The sequence below is a fragment of the Canis lupus genome, chromosome 16 (assembly GCF_048164855.1).
Source record: "Canis lupus baileyi chromosome 16, mCanLup2.hap1, whole genome shotgun sequence".
Lineage (NCBI taxonomy): Eukaryota > Metazoa > Chordata > Mammalia > Carnivora > Canidae > Canis > Canis lupus.
In genome coordinates, this window is record NC_132853.1 from 49,881,234 (window position 1) to 49,905,022 (window position 23,789).

Here is a 23,789-nt window from a genome sequence, read left to right on the forward strand (position 1 = left end):
AAAGAAGAACTACGTGGAATGTACACATCATTGGATGAAGCATCTAAATTTTAGGAATATTAAAAGGTTTAAGGAACACACTAGGGAAAAAACAGGATAAAGAAATCACTAATGAGCAACTGGGAAGTACCAAGAATGAATTTTGATATTTTAAAAAAGTCGTCTCATTTCTGGGTTTATAGCCAAAAGAATGAAAAGCAAGGTCTTCAAGAGATATCTGCACACACATGTTCAAAGCAGTACTATTCATAAAAACCAGAAGAGGAAGCAACCCCAATGCCTACTGCCAGATGAATGGATAAAGAAAATGAAGTATGTGCATCAATGGAATATTATTCAGCCTTAAAAGAAGGAAATAAAAAGGGGGGGAGGGGAATCCTATCACAGGCTTCAACATGGATGAACGCTGAGAACATTTTGCTAAGTGAGCCAAGCCAGTCACCAAAAGACAAATATTGTGATTTTACCCATATAGCTATCTGAAAGTAGTCCAATTCATAGAAAGAGAAAGTACAACGGTGGTTAGCAGGGGCTGGGGGAGGGCAAGAGGAGAGTGGTTGATTAAATAGGTAAAGTTTTAGTTTTCTAAGATGAGAAAATTCTGGAGATCTGTTTTACAAACAACATAAACATGGCTAACACTACTGCACATTTAAAGATGGTTAATGTTGGTAAATTTTGTTTTTATCACAATTTCAAAAATTATCAAAAATAAAAAATTAAGTGTACGATTTAACAATGAAACCAAAACCAAAAAAGGTAAAAGGAAAGATGAAAGCAAAAGTGCAAAAGTTAATGGAAAAAAAAAAACAACAACCCCTAAACGCAACCCTGGGCGCTTGGGTTGCTCAGTCAGTTGGGCATCTGTCTTCAGCTCGGCTCGTGGTCTCGGGGTCCTAGAATCCAGCAAAGCCCCTGTCTTTCCTGCCCCGTCCCCCACCACTTTGAGATCTCTGCTCAGCAAGGAGTCTGCTTTTCCCTCTCCCTCTCCCCCTCCGTTATACTCATTTCTCTCCCTCTCTCAAATAAACAAAAATCTTAAAAAACAAAACCCAAATCAAAGAGTAGACTAGATCAACAAAAAAAGGTGGACTCTTGGCAGGGGAAAAAACTATTGACTAAACCTCTCTGACCTATCGGTCAAGAGATGCAAAAATGGGCAGCCCGGGTGGCTCAGCTGTTTAGTGCTGCCTTCAGCCCAGGGCCTGATCCTGGAGACCCAGGATCGAGTCCCACATCACATCAGGCTCCCTGCATGAAGCCTGCTTCTCCCTCTGCCTGTGTCTCTGCCTCTCTCTCTGTGTATCTCATGAATAAATAAAATCTTAAAAAAAGAAAAAAAGATGCAAAAATGAATATTTCATTAAAAAAGAAAATAACTAAGGTATAGATGATATTTTTAAACCAAGGTGAGGGCAGCCCAGGTGGCTCAGCAGTTTAGTGCTGCCTTCAGCCCAGGCCTGATCCTGGGGGCCTGGGATTGAGTCCTGCGTCAGGCTCCGTGCATGGAGCCTGCTTCTCTCTCTGCCTGTGTCTCTGCCTCTCTCTCTGTCTGTCTTTCATGAATAAATATAATCTTTAAACAAACAAACCAAGGTGAAACAGAAGATTTTCCAGAAAAATTAATCAAAAGTGACTTTAAGAAGGGGAAGAAAATATGAATAAATCAGTATTTGTAGAAGGAATTGAAAAGGTAGTCAAAAAGTTTTCCTTGGGGTGCCTGGGTGGCTCAGTCAGTTAAGCAGCTGCCTTTGGCTCAGGTCGTGATCTCAGGGTCCTAGGATGAAGCCCTGCATCCAGTTCCCCGCTCAGCGTAGAGCCTGCTTCTCCCTCTCCCTCTGCTGCTCTCCTTGCTTATGCTCTCTGTCAAATAATAAATAAAATCTTTAACTTTCAAGGAACCAACAATTCCTATGCAATGCATTCCAGGGCATAGGAAAAAAAAATAGGCACAACTTATTCTGGATAAGTAGGACACAGAAGCTAGACAATGCTGCCTGCACATAAAAGACAACTATGGGCCAGTCCCACTTACAAACATAGATAACAAAATATGATATATTAGAAAATCAAGCCCAATAGTACACTAAAAATAATATTCTAGTTCCGGAAGTGGATAGTGACAGTAGTCGTACAGCATTATGAATATACTTAATGCAAGTGAACTGTACACTTGAAATGGTGAAAATGGTAAATTTTTATGTATATATCACCACAGTAAAATATTAACACTAAAAAAAGGAAAACTGTTCAATCAGTATGTTGTACACCATAAACTAATATAACATTGTGTGCCAACTACAATTAACACACACACACACACACACACAGGTACTAGTCGTTTTGGAAAATATATTTTTTATAACAATAAAAAGTGGGGGATAGAACTAGTTTATAGGGATCCCTGGGTGGCGCAGCGGTTTGGCGCCTGCCTTTGGCCCAGGGCGCGATCCTGGAGACCCGGGATCGAATCCCACATCAGGCTCCCGGTGCATGGAGCCTGCTTCTCCCTCTGCCCATGTCTCTGCCTCTCTCTCTCTCTCTCTCTCTGTGACTATCATAAATAAATAAGTAAATAAATTAAAAAAAAAAAAAAAAGAACTAGTTTATACTGTTTGTACCTGAAATGAAAACTAATTATTTTGTTCAGAAGATTTCCCATATATAAATCCATAGGGCCCAACATAAATCCTAGCAGTGAAGGCTGCAGTTCAGGAAGAGACTAAGCAGGGCCAAATAGTAAAGACTATTTAATAAATGGATTCTGCATGTAAAAGCCCGGTGCCAGAAACAGCTAGGAAGAAACTTAAGGAGGCAGTGACTAGTGAACATGTTATTGGATCTGCAGCTATCCTGAAAATAAGCTGAATTTCTCATTTAGCACAAACCAACTGGAATGGAGGCACAGCAGCCTGAACTCACTGGCCTAGCTGAGGCCGGGATGCTCCTTCAGAATGCCAGAGCTACTAAACACTCAGGGCTTAGAAGAGGAGGACATTTTAAAAACAAAAACCAGGTTTTCAAGTAAGAATGAACTTTAACACATCTATTTTGTTAAAAAATAAAACTGTAAGAATAAAAGTAACATATACTTATTTCTAACAAATGTGAGGTAGGAAATGTAAAACCAGAATAAAAATCATCACAGTTTACCCAGAAATGAGTGTTTTCCTTTCTGGTTTTTTTTTTTTTTTTTTCAAACTTGAGAACAGTGCAAAAACACTGTATCCTGCCTTAGTCACTGAAGTTTACTGGAAGCAGTTCTCCCTAAGATACAGGTTCTTAAAGTTTTTGAACTTCAACGAACAGGTATCAACCCACAATTATCACTATTTTTAATACTCTTTCAAGTTGATAATAACCAATAATTTAATCCTTAGTCTCTGTACCCAGTTTCTTACACTTACCTTGTAAACTTCACTGAAACCTCCTCTACCCAAAAGATGTAATAACAAATATCTGTCATTTAGCGTTGGATGATCTTTAAATCTGTGGAAACAGAGAATACAGAACATCCTGAGTTTAAGGACCACATAATCTCCACACTGGCAAAATTCTCAGAGTATCTTACATGCTCTACACATGATTACAGCTGCTGCTGACAGTCTGGCAACAACACCAATATAGCTAGTTGTGAACATGAAGTAAGTTATATAGTTCAAAGAGACCACACAATTACAACACACAGCACTAGCTCTAGAGCCATTAGGCATAGGTGCTAGGCTCAGCGCAATGACACCTGGACCTGTGACCTTTGTTGACCTTCCTCCCTTTCTTAAAGGTGGTTGTGCAACTACCATCACCATCCACTTGCTATAAGGTACAGACTACACCAGATCAGGGATTTTCAAACTGTACTACCTACTTAGTTCTTCCAAAGTATTCAAGAGCCACATGTTCCCACTACTCCAAAACTAATACAATAAAATGTAAAGATATTTTACACGAACTTAAAAATTATCAAGTCACATGTTCTCTGTTCATTCATTTTCTCTAAGACAGTTTTACAATATAACTGTTTTCCCCACAGAAGATTCCACCTCATGCTTTCTAACAGTAAGACAAAGAAGGGATGCTGGCAAAAATAACTTCACAAATATTTCTACCTAATTCCTAATCTTAAATAGCTCGACTGTTACTCCTGAAATAATTCTGAGACAGTGACATGCCTACAGAGAGGTGACATGACTGTGGCAGTTAGCTCCTTGTTCAGTCACAGAGTTATAGATCCCCAGTTGGGCTGACTGAATTTCACTGGGCTACCATAAAGATGATATAACAGCATCAGGGCACGTGGCACTGTGCCACCCCCCCACCCCCCCAGCCACCACCACCTCTGCCGCCATACAGCCATAAAGTACTCAGTCATGGTAACTGCTGCCGCTTCACAGAAAGAAAAGTCCATGGCTCACACTGGCCAAACAAAATTACTCAAGCTACAGCTATGTCCAAGAAAATCACATTTTGGAGTCAGAAAAACATGAATAAGAATAGATTATGGACTGAAACTACTTCCCACTTTAATCTACTTTTCAGTTGCAATCCTTTAAATAACTTATAAACAAAGGTGGGCATTCATCTACAACTAATGCACTGAACTTACGAGTCTCTTGTTTAAAATCTCAACACACAAATTGGCCCTTAAAGGTCATTCCAAAACTGGTGCCATCTCAACCAAGTAACTTTCCATGACACCATATGGTCACCCATGTTTCCACTTAGCAAGGCTCTGCAGCAATCTGAATATACATGTATCCCAACCACTAAGAACTGCAAAGCTGTATTGTTTTAGTGACCTCTACCTGTGTAAAAATGCTATAATATGTATACAGATATTTAACATATAAATCTAACATATATGTGTGTGTGTGTAAAAAAAGAAATTTATTTATTTATTTATTTATTTATTTAAACAAAAGCAAATCATAGCTGTGTTATGTTCACAAACTTGTATTATACCTTGCAATACAGCTAAATACACCATGGAATTATTTACCCAATTTATATTAAGCAGAAACATCATTTTAGACCATTCAATTCAAGTCAGAAAGTGTTCAGCAATCTCCAACCCAACATACCCCCAAGTTGCTTACTGTGAATTATCTTCATTATGTATCCTTTTTAGTTCCCTGATATGTAGATTTCTAACCCTTTCTAGCCTTTCCAGCTCTGCCTGGATCTCTGCTTCCTCCTACAGTGAAAAGGAAAGAAATAGCTCAGAACACAGGACACTGCCTTTTCAGAATCTCATTTCAAAAACAGTAGACGTTTCTCTTTTCAAAAACTAAAGTAAATGTTTCTTTTCCACTGAAAAAGATTTAAGAACTAGAATTTTGATCATAAAAAATAAACCCACAGTATTTACTAAAATTCAAACCAACCAAATGAATACAAGAAAGAAAAAAAGCCCTCTGCTCCCATGCCGCCTCCTCTCCATCATACCCCTAGATGGAACTGCTGATAAGTGTCTCGTGTAAATTTCCAGAAATGTTCTCTGTATTTACATATAGGCACACAATTTTTTTTTTTTAAATACAAAAACCAGAGACTATCTGGTTCTGCTCGGTAAGTACAGATTATACTTGGTGCCTTAAATTCCACTGATTTAACAAGATCTGAGCACCCAGTGGGGGAAAACACATACACCAACAGCAGTTTATTAGATGCTTATTGACCATCATTACCATAAGTAGCACCTACCAAAAAAGTATGGGCTGCTAAATTTAGGAGATAAGCAATCTACATCCAAGATGCCTCTGTGAACATTGCCAATAACAAGTTTTAAGTAGGTGCCTTCATGTTACAATATGGCTGATACAAAACCACCTCAGCCAGTTTAGGCAAGAGATAAGAGCTACTATGTGATTTAAAATATCCTAAGTGTCGTCATATCAAATCTGAACCACCTGCTCATATTGTGTATTTTTTACTATAAGGATAACTACTTATGAAGCTTTATAAGATATATAGAATTATCCACTGGCGCATCATTGGTTGAAAAAGTACTTTCATTGGGTGGCTGGAGTTGATTCAAAAATTTAAAAATACGGGGATGCCTGGGTGGCTTAGCAGTTGAGCTCCTGCCTTTGGCCCCAGGGTGTGATCCTGGAGTCCCGGGATCAAGTCCCACATTGGGCTCCCTGCATGGAGCCTGCTTCTCCCTCTGCCTATGTCTCTGGCCCTCCCTTCTCATGAATAAATAAAATCTTAAAAAAATATATAGAAATACAAGAAAGGAGGGGTACCCAGGTGACTCAGCTGGTTGTGCATCTAACTCTTTATTTTGGCTCAGGTCATGATCTCAGGATCCCAAAACTGAGCTGTGAGTTGGGCTCTAAGCTCAGTGGGGAGTCTGCTTTAGACTCTCTCCCCCGCCCCACTCCCACTTGCTTTCTCTCTAAAACAAACAAATAAATAAAATCTTTAAAAAAAATACAAAATGCAATAGCTTAACTACTGAAGATTTCTACTCAAATGTGTCAAACTATGACATTTGCTTCAATACCACATGTAAACTCACTTCTCCAGACATATTTTTATTACACTTACCTTTTTAAGATGACCTAATCTGAGTTTGAAAATTTCTTCTTGTTCATGGTATTCTGCTAATGTTAACCTGGAAAATAATGGCAGAAATCCCAGTAAATTATTTGAAATTGTAGTGTGCCTATTAAGAGAAATGACAAAGCATGTCATATGATATATTCAGTCTCTCTGTTAAAATAAAAGATTATCTAGAAGTCCTCTAACAAGAGAAAACTTTTGTGATTTCTCAGATGTGACATGAAGAAAGGTCTGCAGAGCCAGAAGACTAATTTGTAAAAAATGAGAAAAGAAGTCAGCTATATTTTTACATTATTTATGAAATGAGCTTTGTCCATACAATTTCAGATGAAAATTCATTGGGAGAGGTAGCCAAAATTATATGCCTAAGTTTTTTTTGAGGGGAAAATATTAAGCCGATGGATTTGATTATTTCTGATAACTCTTAGACCTTTCTACTATAATAACAAGGAGAAGAACAACACAGTAGAAGAGTCCAGGATTTGGAGTCTGAAGTCTAGAGTTCAAATTGCAACTCAGGCCATGTGACCTTGGACAAAGCAACTTTAACTTAAATCTTAGTTTCTTAAACATTTAGCAAGTAATAACCCCCCACCTAACAAAGCTGCTGTGCCTATTAAATGAAAATGTGAAATAATCCATATTGTATAGTTTCTTTTTAAAAAAAATTATTTATTCATGAGAGACACAGAGAGAGAGGCAGAGACATAGGCAGAGGGAGAAGCAGGCTCCATGCAGGGAGCCCGATGTAGGACTCGATCCCAGAACTCTGGGATCATGACCTGAGCCAAAGGGAGACACCCAACCACTGAGCCACCCAGATGTCCCAATAAATAAAATCTTAAAAAAAAAAAAAAAAAAGAAAGGAATGAGCATTTAAGAAGTGACAGCTTACTCTTCTATCTTCACTTTCTTCATACTCTAGAAGCACACACATATACTTCAAAGTTTCAGGTGTCACTGTTTAGATATATTCTAAATAGCTGAAGGAAGAAATAGCTATCCTATCAACCAGGCAGGGCTACAAAATAGCCTTTGAGATCTGACTAAAATAAAATAAAAAGAATAGCAAGAAGAAATGTATCCACTAGGGCTGTTACGCTTGTCTCTTCACTGTGCAGAAATACTAAAATCCATTATTCTGTATCACACCAGTTAAAAAAGGAGAAATGAAAAATCATAGCTAGGGACTCTCCTTGCCTGAAATAGGTTCAATACCAGGATGGATAATGTGACTCACACTAAGGCTCCAGAGGAATGTTTTTGGCTTCTGGCCAAAGGAATGAGCCAAGTCACAGATACTCTAATTAAAAACTGGACTGAAAACCTTCCAGCCTGGATTTTACACAGGACTCCAGATGGCAACTGCTTACTGACACACTACTGGCCTGGACTGAATTCTAATTATTGTTCTATGGCAAGGAAACAGCCTATGCCTTCTATTACTCCTAAGCCAATGGTCTTATGATAATTTTCAAGTAATAATGGAGGGAGAGTCTCTCCACAAAATAAATATGGGAGTGGTAGCAAAAGAAGACAATGATCAGATTACTGTGTATAACATTTGCCCAGAAAAATTTAAAATCTGGGCTCCTACTTGGACTTTCTGAAAGGAAAGACTTTAAATTTAGAATCTAGTTTTAAAATATTTATTTGTAAGAATGAACATGTTTCCCAAGCTTATGCACTGTGCGTATTCTTATCACTATACTCAATGTAATTATTAGTTAATTACAATGTAATTATTAGTTAATTATTAATCTGTTCATTTCTCCTAAATAAACCATTAGCTCCTAAGACTGGGGCTATATTCTTAGCTCTGTATCCCCAGTGTCCAGAACAGGGCCAACTGTATAATAAGCATTTAACACAGATTTACAAAATGAGTGGCAAGGTAAAGGCTCCCCAACACATCAGGTATATATGGAGTGAGGACTGGTGTAAGCTATCTTTCTCACTGGAATGGGATATCATGGTCTTTTAAAAATAGTGTAATACAAGTATTATTATACTTGAGATGGATTATGTTAATATGTTTTTAAGAACTGATATGAAAACATAAAGGCAAAAGACATTCTTCAATAAATCATACAATATCATTATTATCTTTTATTTGTGTCTATCTTTGGATCTGAAACTTATTTTCAAAGAATCCCATAATGACAGCTGTACCAAATTTCTTTTTCCCTTGAAAAACCAATTCACCCACTACAGATACACTGATTACAATACCAGTAACTGTCTCTATGAAAAATGTATTTAAAATTTCAAGTATCTGAGCGCCTGGGTGGCTCAGTGATTGAGTGTCTGCCTTTGGCTCAAGGTATGATCCTGGGTCCTGGAATTGAGTCCCACATCGGGCTCCCTGCGTGGAGCCTGCTTCTCCCTCTGCCTCTTTTTCTGTGTTTCTCATGGATAAATAGATAAAAATCTTTAAAACATAAAATTTCAAGCATCCAATTGAGAAATCAACTTCATGGCCACCATCAACTCTTCAGAAACTGCCTATACTATCTGTACATCTTTTTCCCCTTTTTTTATTTGAAAGTTTCTTGAAGACAGAGGTGCTGACTTAAATTTGTCTTTGGGGTATGTATGAGGAATATTTTAAGTAGGTGAGTAATATATAGGTTATTTCCCATGTCAATTTTGTTTTGGAGTTCCTGCTTAGTTGGCAAACTATAGCCCATAAGCAAGTCAGCTCACTCTATTTTTGTAAATAAAGTTTCATTGGAACACAGCCATACCCATTCATTTATGTATTGCCTGTGGCTGCTTTCAGGCTACAACAGATGAGCTGAGTAGCTGCAATAGAGACCTTCTAGCCTACAAAGCATGAAATATTTACCATTATTGAAAAATCTTGTCAACAACTGTCCTAGAAGAAGATTCTCTTAGCGGAGTGGATTATCAAGAATGTGATAATCAATTAGGGAAATATGACACATGGCAAGGATAAAAAAGACAGCATCTATACTAAGGATCTTCTACCCCTCACATTCATGCAGACTAACTGCTGATTGGCAGTGGAAAAGACGACTACACTGTCACTGAAGATACTGGTGTTTTCCTTAGGTCCACGGAAGAGGAAAAAATGGTGATGTCAAGATTTGGCTTATTGGGAAAATACTCTTTTCTAAAAATAATATATTTTTTTCTTAGCTTACTCCTAAAATTTGAGACTGTTAACTAAGTGCTGTTTAGACCATAAAGAGCATTCTTCAGCTGTGCATTCTTTAGTTCAAAATAGTAGCTGGGGGCAGCCCTGGTGGCTTAGTGGTTTAGGGCCGCCTTCGGCCTAGGGCCTGATCCTGGAGACCCAGGATCGAGTCCCACATCAGGCTCCCTGCATGGAGCCTGCTTCTCCCCCTGCCTGTGTCTCGGTCTCTCTCTCTCTCTCTGTCTCTCATGAATAAATAAATAAAATCTTAAAAAACAAAAACAAAACAAATAGTGGCTGGGTAATACCCATAAGATGATACTGAGGTACCATAACCCAGATCCACACATAAGCAACTATACAATTTGACGATCACAATGACATCACATTTGTTACAAGGGTGGCCAAAGACCATGACGCCAAGTTAAGAGACATTATTTCTCCCACTTATTCAAAAATACCTGAGATCAGGACTAAGAAAATGAATTTTACAAGGTTTTAATATATGTTGTGAGTAAATCCATAAATGTAACTAAAAAGAAGGCTAATGCTCTAGAAATCCGCATAATTTATCATTTTGTCCAGTGGCACTCAACAGGACATGAGTATTTTGGGGAGAGTATAGTTTCTCACAATTCACATTAATAAAGAACATACGTTTCATTTTCAGCTCCATTGGTCTTGCTTTTCCGCTGTTTCTGCTCATTGGTTGCTGGAGGGGCCTGTCCCATGGCAGGAGGTTTCCGCTTTGCTAACATTTTCCGTTGTCTTTCTATCTCTTCCCTCTGTGAATTTATCCTTTCCTGTTGCCTAGAGATAGAAAAGATGTGGCACAGAAGGTGATAAAAAAATTGTAACATGGCTGTAGAATAAATATCTTGGTATGTATATATGTGATAGGCTTCAGAAAAAATAAGCCCTTTCAATCAATAAAGATTTGATTTTAACTTCAGGTTAGAAGAGCCAAATAACTGATGACAGAAAGAAGTTTTGGAATGAGTCTGTGCTTTAAGACGGTAGTTATAATTTTTCTCAGACCAGGAAAGCAGGCAGGAACAATATCCAATTTCCACTGCAACCTTATTTTCTGACTCAGGAAGAATTTTCTGATTTCTTTTTAACAGTTAAGAAAACAACTCTTGGTATGACCCCACTAAAAACCTGTTATTTCTATAAGAAAATTACAAAAGGTTCCAAGCGCCTTTTAATTTTTTATTTGGATTAAAGTCTCCTCAAATTTTATCTAAAAGCATAGCTAATATGAAGGATGCTAAACAAAGTAAAAAAAGATTTTCTTTTTAGAGCTATCGTTCATTTTACTCTAAGTGAGCCATTACCACCCCCACAGTCATTCCCACTCACTGATATGGTCAAACTTAAACTAAGTTTTTCAAAAATAAGTACTCTCAGAGAAAGCACAGTAAGGCCTTGCAACTCATAAAAACTCCTTAGAGAATGGGGCAAAATGAATTCGTAAAAAACATCTACAAAGATTCTTCAGATATCTAACATCATCACCATTAATGGATGTCCTAATAAGAAGTCAGAATTTTCTAAAATAAACCCATTTGCGGGCAGACCGGGTGGCTCAATGGTTTAGCGCCGCGTTCAGCCCAGGGCCTGATCCTGGAGACCTGGGATCGAGTCCCACATCGGGCTCCCTGCATGGAGCCTGCTTCTCTCTCTGCCTGTGTCTCTGCTGCGCACCCCCCCCCCGTGTCTCTCATGAATAAATAAAATCTTAAAAAAATAAAAATAAATTTAAAAAACCCATTTGCAAATTAGGAGTCAGTAAAAATAGCAATACTAGAAAACCACTTTGTCTCATATATGCCTAACAGATACTAAAAAGTCTGGAGACCTGGCATATTAAAAATATACCAAGATTTGGGATTAACCATTTTAAAATAAAATAAAATATTAAAATCTTTAAATCACCTACCCTAGTTGAAAATCAAATGCTAACTCCTCCTTCTCTCTCTACCCTGCTTCCTCCCACCTCCTTTTCTTGATCCCACCTTCATTTCTACAGAATGACGGAATCTAAGTTTTTAACCGATTTTCAAATGAAGTCTATTCAACCTTCTTCAGAACCTCAACATTGTAGTAGTCAATCTCTAGTCAATCCCTATACACAGTGTATTTTTTCTCGGAAGAATAACAACCAGAAAAACAAGACTGTATTCCAGGGTAGATACCTACAATTCATACTCCTATAGCTAGAGGGACAATACTGTAAGCAAGATTAACCTAATCAAAGCATTGTAAATAAATATTCATCTAATAATACAATTCCTCTGGCTTCAGGATGAGCTGATTACTAAATAGATGTCAATTTAACAGCAAAATGGAAACCATAGAGTTTTGTTTGTCTGAAAAAAACTTTTTAGGGCAGCCCCAGTGGCGCAGCGGTTTAGCGCCACCTGCAGCCCAGGGCGTGATCCTGGAGACCCGGGATCGAGTCCCACGTCAGGCTCCCAGCACGGAGCCCGCTTCTCCCTCTGCCTGTGTCTCTGCCTCTGTGTGTGTGTGTGTGTCTCTATGAATAAATAAATAAAGTCCTTAAAAAAAAAAAAAACTTTTTAAAACTATCATTAAAGATGTGCCTCCCCACCAAAATACATGTATACGGCTTGAAAGACTTCTAGATTGAGACTAGAATCCGTAGGTAAAATCACAATCTTTCCTCTGATTCATGTCTTCCAGAAAACACTGTCTCAGAATAGCCTCTCAAGGAGTTTCTCAATCAAAACATTGGTAAAATATCTTTAGCTCCTTTTCTATCCTTTCATGGACCATGAATGCAAGGCACAGTATACTCTCTAGAGATGATTATATAGTATATAGTTTAAACTATAAACTAAAGAGGGCAAGTGGAGTGCCACAGTGTCTTATCTTTGAAAACGAGCTGCTCTGGAAGATTGAGATTTTCAGCAATCATCTTTATTAAACATAAAATAAAACTAATTTTCTATTAGTTTCCAGTAAGAATCCAAAAAATTTGGTCTCCAGAGATTCATCAAGAAAGAGGCCCCACAGCCATCATATGTGTAATGCATAAATACAGCGTACAATGATGCCAAAACTTGGGGAAATTTTAAACTGCATATTCTGAGAACAAGAACACTTTCTTGAACGTGAAAATGCAGAGATCACAATTATATACAATATAGTAACAATTCCTATATTAATTCTTGATATTCTTAAAATGATTTAGCTATTTATACTTACAAATAAAAATCACCTAAAGACAGTCCTATCAGTGATACTTCATTTACATTTATTTTGGGAGTAGAATCTGGAATTATGTCAGTAAACTGTAACTCATCTTAGAAAAGAACCATGTCTATCAAGCCTTATACCTCTAATACATGACAGTTGCTTTTTAGAGTTGATCCTTAAATACTTCTTGCATTGTATCAATTTTAGAGAATAATGGCCATTCATCACCCATAGAAAGAGTATTTCCACTATCTTTCTTTCTTTAAGATTTTATTTATTTATTCAGGAGAGACACAGAGAGAGAGGCAGAGACACAGGCAGAAGAAGCAGGCAGAAGAAGCTCCCTCTGCGGGGAGCCTGATGTGGGACTCTATCCAGGGACTCCGAGATCATGTCCTGAGCCAAAGGCAGATGTTCAACCACTGGGCCACCCAGGCATCCCTCCACTATCTTTTATAGAGGTATTGATATCTGATAATCCACCTCATTCAAATCTAAATAACCCTATTTAAAAAGCCATTACCTCTTAAAAGAAAACAAGACAACCATAGTCTTAGGCACCATTACAGATTGAAGTCGGTCACCTAAAAAGATATGTTAAAGTTCTAACACCCAGGACTTCAGATTATAACCTTTGGAGATAGGGTCACTGAAGATGTCATTACTTAAAATGAGGTCATACCGGAGTGCAGTAGGCCCTTAATTCAACATGACTAATGTCCTTATAAAGGGAGAGAAGACACTGTGACACATAGAGGGAATAGCATGTGAAGATGGAGGCAGAACCTGAAGCTATGTTTCCACAAGCCACAGAATGTCAAAGAATGATCCTCCCTAGAAGCTTCAGAGGAAGTATGGTCTGTCAACACCTAGGTTTTGGATTTCTGGCCTCCTAAACTGTGAGAGAATAAATTTATGTTGTTTTAAATCACCTAATTTGGGATGCCTGGGTGGCTAAGTGGTTGGGCATCTGCCTTTGGCTCAGGGCATGATCCCAGGATGGAGTCCTGCACTAGGCTCCATGCAGGGAGCCTGCTTCTTACTCTGCTTATGTCTCTGCCTCTCTCAAGAATAAATAAATGAAATCTTTAAAAATAAATAAACAAACTGCCTAATTTATGATATTTTGTTACAGTAGCCCTAGGAAATGAATACAGACACCTTCAACAGTAAAACTGTATTCCAGACTCCAACCATACTATACAGTAACTAGTAAGAGAGATATTAAAAAACAAATGCACGTATTTTTAGACATCATTTTAACCAAAGGGACAAAAAATTTAGTAATGATCTACAGATAACTCCTGAATATACCAGATAAAAATTTTTACAGATTTCCAGAATTTTGTGTTCTTTATCTACTGTGTAATGGTATGGACACTCAACGGAGATCTGACACTTAGAACATCAACCAAGAGTTGTTTTTCATCATAGATCATGTGACAAAGAATCACATGGTTCACAAGAAATCATTTTAAAATGGGATTCTAGGGACGCCTGGGTGGCTCAGTCAGTTAAGCATCAGACTCTTGACCTCAGCATCATGAATTTGAGCCCCACTTTGGGCTCCACATTGGGCATGGAGCCTACTTAAAAAGGGGGCAGGGGGGTGGATTCTATTACTCCTTCTACACCAGAATAAATACCAAGACTATCATTACAACGCTAGAAGTTTAATTTACTCCTGTTGATAATCCATATCTTCTTAAGTGACCACAATTTTGTATATGGTCAAACCTCATGACTTTAATAATATTGTTTATTTCAATATAAACAAAATTTTTTTTAAAGATTTTTATTTATTTATTCATGAAAGACACAGCAAAAGAGAGGCAGAGACATAGAGGGAGAAGGAGGCTCCATGCAGGGAGCCTGATGTGGGACTTGATCCCGACACTCCAGGATCACGCCCTAGGCTGAAGGCAGGTGCTCAACTGCTGAGCCACCCAGCGGCCCTAAACAAAATCTTAATAAAGAATTTTTTCCCTGTTTGAGGAAAGCATCCTAGGAACCTAATTGGAAAGCAAGGACCTTTGAGGAATGCACTAACTACTCTACATCTAGACTTTCCAGCCTGCTCTTCTAATCTACAGATTCTGGACTTGAGTGACAGCCCAACCAGCCCTGCCCTCTGCAGACTAGTCAACTCCCACAACCCAAAGCCTTCATCTATCCTGTCAATACTGCTTCTCTTGCCTGATGGTGATTTTGTACAAATCAATGGTTTTTGTAAACTGACAGCCTCTTTTAGCTTGTCTGAAGTCAAAGAGAATTTCTTATCAGTGACAAGGATCTCCTTTCTGTCCCGAATGGGTTTTCCGACAATTCTAACCCAAAGTTTTATATATCTTCCTCTCTCTAGAGTTCACTTGTAGCACTGAATGTGTAAACGTATGACAGATTTTGCCAACTCTCGGATTCTCTGATTAATATATTCAACAACCTTTACATCATCTGTTTGAGCTTTATATTTCAGAAATAAGGCCGGCATATACTTAGGCTCAGTACTTAATGGTGAAATTTAGATCTGTTTAATAAAAATGAAAACCACCCCCACCACCACCAAAAGCAATTTTTTTGATTACCTCATCACTGACTGAGACTTTAAGACTTCAAAGGAAGAGTATACTGAGTAAACCACAGTATATAACATAACTATATTCTCAGAACTGTAAAATTCGCTACTTTCTGGGACACCTGGGTGGCTTAGTCGGTTAAGCATCTGCCTTCAGCTCAGGTCATGATCCCAGGACCTGGGATGAGGACCCACAGGGGGCTCTCTGCTTAGTGGAGAGCCTGTTCCTCCTTCTTCCTCTGCCACTCTCTCTGCTTGTGCTTGCTCTAATAATTAAAATCTTTAAAAAAAAAAAAAAAAAAGCTACTATTTCAGTAGGTTCAAACATACTTTGGAAAGGAAAAAACTGCAATACAACTCTGATTTACCTACTAGGTGGTAAATTTTCTATTGTAGGGAATTAATAAAGATCACTCGAAAAGAGCAGAGGAACAAAGTAAAAACAAAAGAATTGCACTGAGGGTCCTGCTGAGACTGTATTTAATTATCTGATTAAATTTTTAAATGTTAAAAAAATAAATAAATAAATAAATTTTTAAATGTTTTGAGGTTTGTCTCTTCCTATAAAACCTAGCACTACTACCTGGTGTTTAGCTACTTCATCCCCAAAATATGTATCATGGAGTTTCTTATATACAGAGAATAATCATTTATGAGGATATCAAATATAGCCTTAAAACTGAAGAACTTCAGCTTCTGCATTAAAACTGAAAGGGGAACAGCCCAGATGGCTCAGCGGTTTAGTGCTGCCTTCAGCCCAAGGGCCTTGATCCTGGAGACCAGGGATTAAGTCCCACGTCAGGCTCCCTGCATGGAGCCTGCTTCTCTCTCTGCCTCTCTCTTTCTCTCCCTGTGTCTCGCATGAATAAATAAATAAAATCTTAAAAAAAAAAAAAAAAAAAAAGGAAAGAAAGAAACTGGACGGTATGCCAATCTCAGGGCAATTTACACGTCCTAGTCAGGGTGCCATGCCTCCATGTAGCAGCCATTTCCACTGCCCTGGTGCATCTCTGCTCTCACCAGCCACCTATGCTTAGCACTTTAGAATGGATGTCGTTCTGAGCCTCTGGCACCTGGCCTAACTCAGAAGGCTTTGTTTTTCTTCCTGGGTATTGTATCTTTCACTCAACAGCTAGACTCTTATCACACCAAATTACACATACTTAAGGTACAAGTGTGAGGCAAAAACATACCAAAGCTAAGTGGAGGGTAATGTATGATACATAAGACAGTGACTACTAATGTGCAATCCAGAGGTTAGGATTATTAATAAGATCAAAATCTGTACTTTATTTCAAGCATAAATGTTATTTATGTTTCATTGCTATTAAAGGAGTCCCACACTCTCCAATTACTGCTCAAGAAGCTACATCAGCAAGGAAAAGGAAAAGCAGTCTATGGAACCATCCTATTCACCATGACCCACAGATTGAAAGTTTGAGTCCTCAATTAAAAACACAATGCCCTTCCCCCCAGCCTCAGATGAAAATAATCTAGCAAATAAAGACAAATAAGATATACCAAAAGGTACAACATAAAGATATATATCTTTTTAAGTCCAGAGCTAATATTAGCTATTTACACAGTTGGAATTTAAGATTTTAAATGTCAATTTCCTCCTTCAAGTAGACACTTGAATGTTTCAAACCAAAGTTAAAAGTGAAGTTAGAAGATAAAGTGAATGAGTGCTTAAGATTCCAAGCTGCTGACAGACACACACTGTGGCTGGCCCCTAGCCTGACCACTGGCTCAGCCTCTGACTTTAAGGGAGCCGCTATCTCAAATCACCGGACACCATCTCCTTAAAGGGCCTCAGAGACATATCTTATAAGGTTCTTCTAGGGTTTTATTTTGCTTTCTACCTAATTCAGGACATTCTTCCTTAGGTCTTTGCCTATTTCATTTCTCTGTGGGCCCAGAATCAATAAGCTCACTGACTCCTTGTGAAAATACATTACATAATTTAAAAAAAAAAAAAAAAAAAGTCAAGTACCAGATTTTTCTTCCTTAACTTCAGCAATTCTAATTCTTTTAAATTTTAATGTAGAACTCATTTACTATTTCTCTGATTGTGTCATTTTTCCCAGCACTTCACCTCATTCCCTATGTCTCTTTACACATGTAAGGACTGAAGTTGAATGAAGAGGTGCCTACCACTACTAAAATTTTTAATGACTACAATTACAGAAAACTTAAACTAACTTTTCAATTTCATTTAATCAATGCAGTTCACTTACTTGATAAGGTTCTGAAAAGCATAACCATCTGTCCATTGTTCAGTAAAAGAGGCCCCATGTCGAACAGTGGTAAAGTGGCCCAATCTCAAGCGGTCTTGCATGCTCTTATCTCTACATGCCATCTTTTCCTGTTTTGACTTAGGGGAAAGGACAAATAGAAAATAACTTTATTCTCCTATGAGAACTCAGATACAGCATGATGCTTATTTTTTGTACTATATTGATCAAAATTTAGTACAACTGGCTGACTCTACGTGGTCTTCAGGAAGTACCCTAAAACTTTAAATAAATTCTCTGTATTAACATGTATGATATTATTTCTAAGATTAAAAATGAAAAAAGTGGTTTCCTTTCTATAAAATTAATGAATTAAAAACAAAGTCCTCCTCAGTATCTTTGACATTAATAAAATAACCTACTTCCCTTTTATCAGTGCTCCCTGTCTTTTTAACAGCATTCCAAAGATTCCAGCAGAAGTAACCACCAATCGGTCTGAAATCTCTAGCTTATAATAATTTATTTCATTAGCAATACTGTTTCCATCTATGATAAATACACATTAGGGATATAATTTTAAAAACTTTCAAGAAAGAGTTACTAATAACTAGCAACTAATCAATTACTATATTAAAGGAAACACCAGCCAATTAAAGTAGTTGCATTTTAAATAAATAAATAAAGTAATTGCATTCAAGTATATATCAACTTAATTTTTTCAAAGCATAAAAAGCACTTAATTATCACATTACTATAAATGTAAAGTTACTCCAAATACCATCTCTAAAATGGAAGTCTAAGTATTGCTAAATGTTTGTAATACCAATAGGATGTGCATTTCAATTAACAGGATGAATGTTAAGAATTCAGGAGAGCAACACTGCAAATAAACTCAAGTGGGACAAGCTATCCCTGTGCAATCAACATTACACTCAAAGCAAGGCACAATCAGAAATAACGTCCCAAATTATCACTCTGGACACTAGGGCCAGTGTCCACGTAAGAAAGAATTCTAATTGTCAAACCATAATGAGTCTTCTCATAAAAGCCCTATTCTCCAGTATGTGCATCTTAGGTAAGGTACAAGGAGCAACACCAATGCCACACCCTGAGCACCCGGGGATGCTGGCCACCAACCAAGATACTCACCTTTTCTATGAGAAGTTTCTTGCTCATTGTCACACATCGATTCAATCGTTCTTTGTACTTCTCTAGCATCTTTTGCTGCTCGTCAATCTGCCGCCTCAAATCACAGTTGGCCTTCAAGGGGAAAACAGTTTTTAAATTAGCTCCAAGGAAGACAGATTAATACAAAAGCAGTTTTTAGGGAGTCCAACCATAATTTCCTATTGTGCAATCAAAAGCAAAATTAAGGTTCAAAGAGCTAAGAGTAACTAGATTTAAAAAACAAATACTTCATTCCTTTATTCTCTCTTCATAAACTTGTCTATTTAATAAAAATGAATTGTTACTACAAGTGAGCAAGTTTTCTACTGATCATGTTTTACTCCTCTCAAAAGGCAGTTATTATAGGCAAATCAAGTACATCACATATACCTAAACTGTCACAAAACAAAAACCTACAATTAATGAGATGTTTAAAACACATTCAAAAGGTAATTAAACACTTTAAAGCACTCACAGAATACTTACAAATGATAATTAAATACAAAAAAATTACAAAATTTTAAAAAAACTACATAATGTTATGTTCAATTGTTCCTTGTTTATTTATTCTGTTTCCAAAGAAAAAGAGACATGAATTTACATAAATGTTTCTTACCAGGGAAACCAGGCACACCCATGCCTGCATAAGACAGAACTAACAAACAAGATGAATAGGAGGTCCTGGTTCTCAAGAATGCCACAATGTAAATACGCAGTCAATTTAGCTGTGGTCAGAAGAAAGGGCTAAATACTTTGAAAAAGTCAAACCTCCTACAATAACAGAGAAGGGAAGAACCACTAACCCAAGGTCAATTTCGACTTGCAATTTTTAAACTTATATTAACAAAAGATCTCTATTCTTTCAGCAAATAAATGCTACTTTATAATAAAGTGCTTGAGTTGTGAAAAAGATCTGGTATTTCCCAATCAAATGATATACGTGTTTCTGAAACAATAAAAAAGCACAAATGGAAGATATTACAGGCACGTAATTTTTGAGACTTTATAGCTTCATTTTTAAAGTGACCAATGTACAACAGCTTCCATTGCCAATTTCTACTCTCCTTATATGTATAATTTCTATCAGTTCTTTGTATAGAGTTCTATGGACCACTCTACCAAAAGCAAAAGTGCAAAAGTGCATTTGGATAAATGTGACTGATTCATAATAAAGAATCTATGGAAGGACGCCTGGGTGGCTCAGCGGTTGAGCATCTGCCTTTGGCTCAGGGCGTGATCCCCAAGTCCTGGGACTGAGTCCCACATCGGGCTTCCTGCATGGAGCCTGCTTCTCCCTTTGCCTATGTCTCTGCCTCTGTGTGTGTGTCTCTCATGAATAAATAAATAAAATCTTAAAAAAAAAAAAAAAAGCCTCTCTTCATTGAAAGATGGAGAAAAGGAAACAAAAAACCAGACCTAGTAAAAATATTTGAGTCAGGAAAAAGAGTATCAGCTTGAGAATGATGAAAATGATCTCCCTAATCAAAAGAACATTTTAGAATACAGCATGTCATATTCCATAAAACACAAAAAGACATGGCAACTATGAAATCAGAGTCAAAAACTGTAAGGAATGTGGTTTTGGGATGGAATAAGAAAGTGAATTAGAGGGGATCCCTGGGTGGCTCAGCGGTTTAGCGCCTGCCTTCGGTCCGGGGTGTGATCCTGGAGTCCAGGGATCGAGTCCCACATCGGGCTCCCTGCATGGAGCCTGCTTCTCCCTCTGCCTGTGTCTCTGCCTCTCTCTCTCTCTCTCTCTCTCAGTCTGTGTCTCTCATGAATAAATAAATATTAAAAAAAAAAAGTGAATTAGATAAGGGGAATAAAATCAAGTAAACTAAAAATGTAAATATTAGAATCAAAACTGATATAAGATACAGTAAACAACAGAAAATATAAGGAAGACAAATTAATGTTTAATGAGATTCAGAAAAAAAGATCAATCATGTTTAAAGAAGACTTGAAGTGATAGAAATAAAGGGAAGAGATCAGAGATTCAAGCTAGAAACCAAGGAGGAGACCAACAGAAGATAGAGGCAAAAATTAAGCATAACCACACATTTCTAGAATAAAAATTTAGAGACTCTTGTATAGATGTACCCTGGCAAAAATTTTTGAAATACAAGAATAAGAGGAGCAAGTACCTATAACAATCATAGAAAACAGATTACAGGGTTTGTTCCTTTGGTCATAGTCTTCTCAGAAATAGTAAATGCTAAGAAAAAATATAAAATGTGCATACACATGTGTGTCTGCATCATACAACAAGGAGGTTAGAGGAGAAGCCTAACAAGTTATGACACAAAAAGAACACCTTTTATTTTCTTTTTAAGAACACCTTTTAAATGGGAAGGCAAGAGAAAGAATTCTCAAATCTACAAGGAAACAAAAAAACACTAATATATCCTTCTTAAAAAATAATTACTGGGATGCCCGGGTGGCTCAGCGGTTGAGCGCTTGCCTACGGCTCAGGTCGTGATCCCAGGGTCCCGGGATCAAGTCCCACATTGGGCTCCCTGCGTGGAGCCTGCTTCTCCCTCTGCCTCTGTCTTTGGTTGCAGTCAACCAAAATATGAAATAAGACCAAAAAATAATAATACTGCCAATGAGCTTAACATATTACTAATTATTGTAAATTAGGTCATAAAACTGCTTGTAATATAAGAATTATTCTTATACAAAATATTAAAAGTAATAATTTAATAATAGTCTAAAGACATCAGATGTTACTCAGACTAGGCTTATGGTTCAGATACGTGCTCGATTCCAGGTTTTATACAGGAGGGAGTCAAATACACTATGTTTTACTGTATTTTGATAATTACAGAAATAGAGGTGAAATTTTTTGGAGGGTAATAATCACAATACAGTGAATTTTATTACCTTTATTATTAAACATTATTATTATTGTTAATAAACAAAACCCTTCTTCAAATAGTCTTACTCAATAAGGGAGAGAGACTGCAGATCCGCACCCAGCTGTGTCATGCGAGCCCTGGAGGTTCTTCCAACAGAACCTTCAGGGCCCCATGGAGCCAGATGGAAAAATACTGCATTAGTACAAATGAGATCAAACCTACACCTTCTAAATCATTGGAGAAAAAATAAATAAATAAATCATTGGAGAAGATAAAAATGTTAGTCAATTTTATTTATAAATCAGGAAGACTGATTTATATATGCATTTACATATATGTGTGTATACACAGACACACACACACACACACACACACACACTACAAATGGCTCAAAATTACTAAAGGAAATGTACCAAATGTTATTACTCAGTTAATGGAATTATGGGTGTCATATTTTTTCAGCATTCTCTAAACTTATTAGAATAGGCATATACTGCTTTTATAATAAAAAACAAAGTTTTTTAAAGAGTGAGTCAGTCAATATGGTAAATTGCATATTAAAAAAATATTTTTGGGCAGCCCTGGTGGCTTAGCAGTTTAGTTCCTCCTTCCGCCCAGGGCATGATCCTGGAGACCCGGGATTGAGTCCCACATCAGGCTCCCTGCATGGAGCCTGCTTCTCCCTCTGCCTGTGTCTCTGCCTCTCTGTGTCTCTCATGAATTAAAAAAAAAAAAAAAATCTTAAAAATAAAATGAAAGAAAGAAAAGAAAAGAAAGAAAGGAAGGAAGGAAGCATGTCTTTATTTGTGAGACACACACAGAGAGAGGCAGAGACACAGGCAGAGGGAGAAACAGGCTCCCCCACAGGAAGCCCGATGCGGGACTCTATCCCTGGAACTGGGATCATATCCTGAGCCAAAGGCAGACGCTCAACTGCTGAGCCACCCAAGTGTCCCCAGATCAGGTATTTTTGAAGTTACTCTTCCACGTATAAAAAAACCTCAGACAAATACTTATAAAAGATACAAAATGCAAAACCAGGGCTGAAAAGTACTTGTGAAATAGTTTTAAAAAGATTACAAAAACTTCTCTGTAATAGAAAAACAATATTTTATGTTGTTTCCCACAGTTGCAAATGAAATACAATACTCCATGTCTATTTCTCTAGTACATAAATATTAAAATTCTACAACATAAGATTTCCAATTTAAAGATAGTGCAGATAGTGCTTAGATAGAAGTTTGATCCTAGCTCCTACTGAGATTCCCTCAGATTAAATAAAGGAAAATATCCAAATGTTTATTATTTTAGTTTTTTTTAAGATTTTATTTATTTATTAATGAGAAGCACAGAGAGTGAGAGAGGCAGAGACACAGGCAGAGGGAGAAGCAGGCTCCATGCAGGGAGCCCGACATGGGGCTCAATCCTGGGACTCCAGGATCATGCCCTGGGCTGAAGGCAGCACTAAGCCGCTGAGCCACCCAGGCTGCCCATTATTTAACTTTATTATTTGGTGACAATAATTATGGTATGTGCATAATCCAAATACACACAGTATCAATCAGTTTGTTATAAAATCTCTTACCACATTTTAATACTTACTCTTAACAAATCATCTATTCTTCCCTCCTTCTTTTCTAAGTCAGAATTCTTACTGTTTTCTAGTGCAGATATTTTTTCTATTGTGAGGTCAGACTATACAAACAAAAAACAAGTTAAGATTAGTCTCAAAATATTATATCTCATAATTTTCTCATTACTTTTCTGGGGGAAAAAAAGCACTTGCTAACACAAATAGCCTGCAATCATATGGCTTAAGAAATTAAATCTGCTTTCCTGATCCCATTCTTTAAGTCTTATATTTTGCTACACCTGCATTTAAATACATGTTAACTCTGGTATAAAATATATGAATTCTCAAATGACTGTGCATTGAGTAATACAGAAACATACTACTCTAGAAATGAAACTAACTTTGAATAGAAAAGGAGTTCAGAGAGGACCCAAAT

The 23,789-nt window shown here is 37.3% G+C and overlaps 1 protein-coding gene across 4 annotated transcripts in view; it reads right to left on the minus strand.

The window, feature by feature from the left end:
- TLK2 (tousled like kinase 2) overlaps positions 1–23,789 on the minus strand; it is a 122,792-nt gene that overhangs the window by 20,584 nt on the left and 78,419 nt on the right. For all 4 annotated transcript variants that reach the window (XM_072781256.1, XM_072781257.1, XM_072781255.1 and 1 more), the window contains 7 exons: positions 23,383–23,475; positions 18,905–19,015; positions 17,759–17,895; positions 10,382–10,534; positions 6,550–6,616; positions 5,094–5,191; positions 3,408–3,489 (listed from right to left, as the gene is read on the minus strand). In XM_072781256.1, the coding sequence (XP_072637357.1) occupies positions 3,408–3,489; positions 5,094–5,191; positions 6,550–6,616; positions 10,382–10,534; positions 17,759–17,895; positions 18,905–19,015; positions 23,383–23,475 (741 nt within the window). The remainder of the gene's footprint in view (positions 1–3,407; positions 3,490–5,093; positions 5,192–6,549; positions 6,617–10,381; positions 10,535–17,758; positions 17,896–18,904; positions 19,016–23,382; positions 23,476–23,789) is intronic.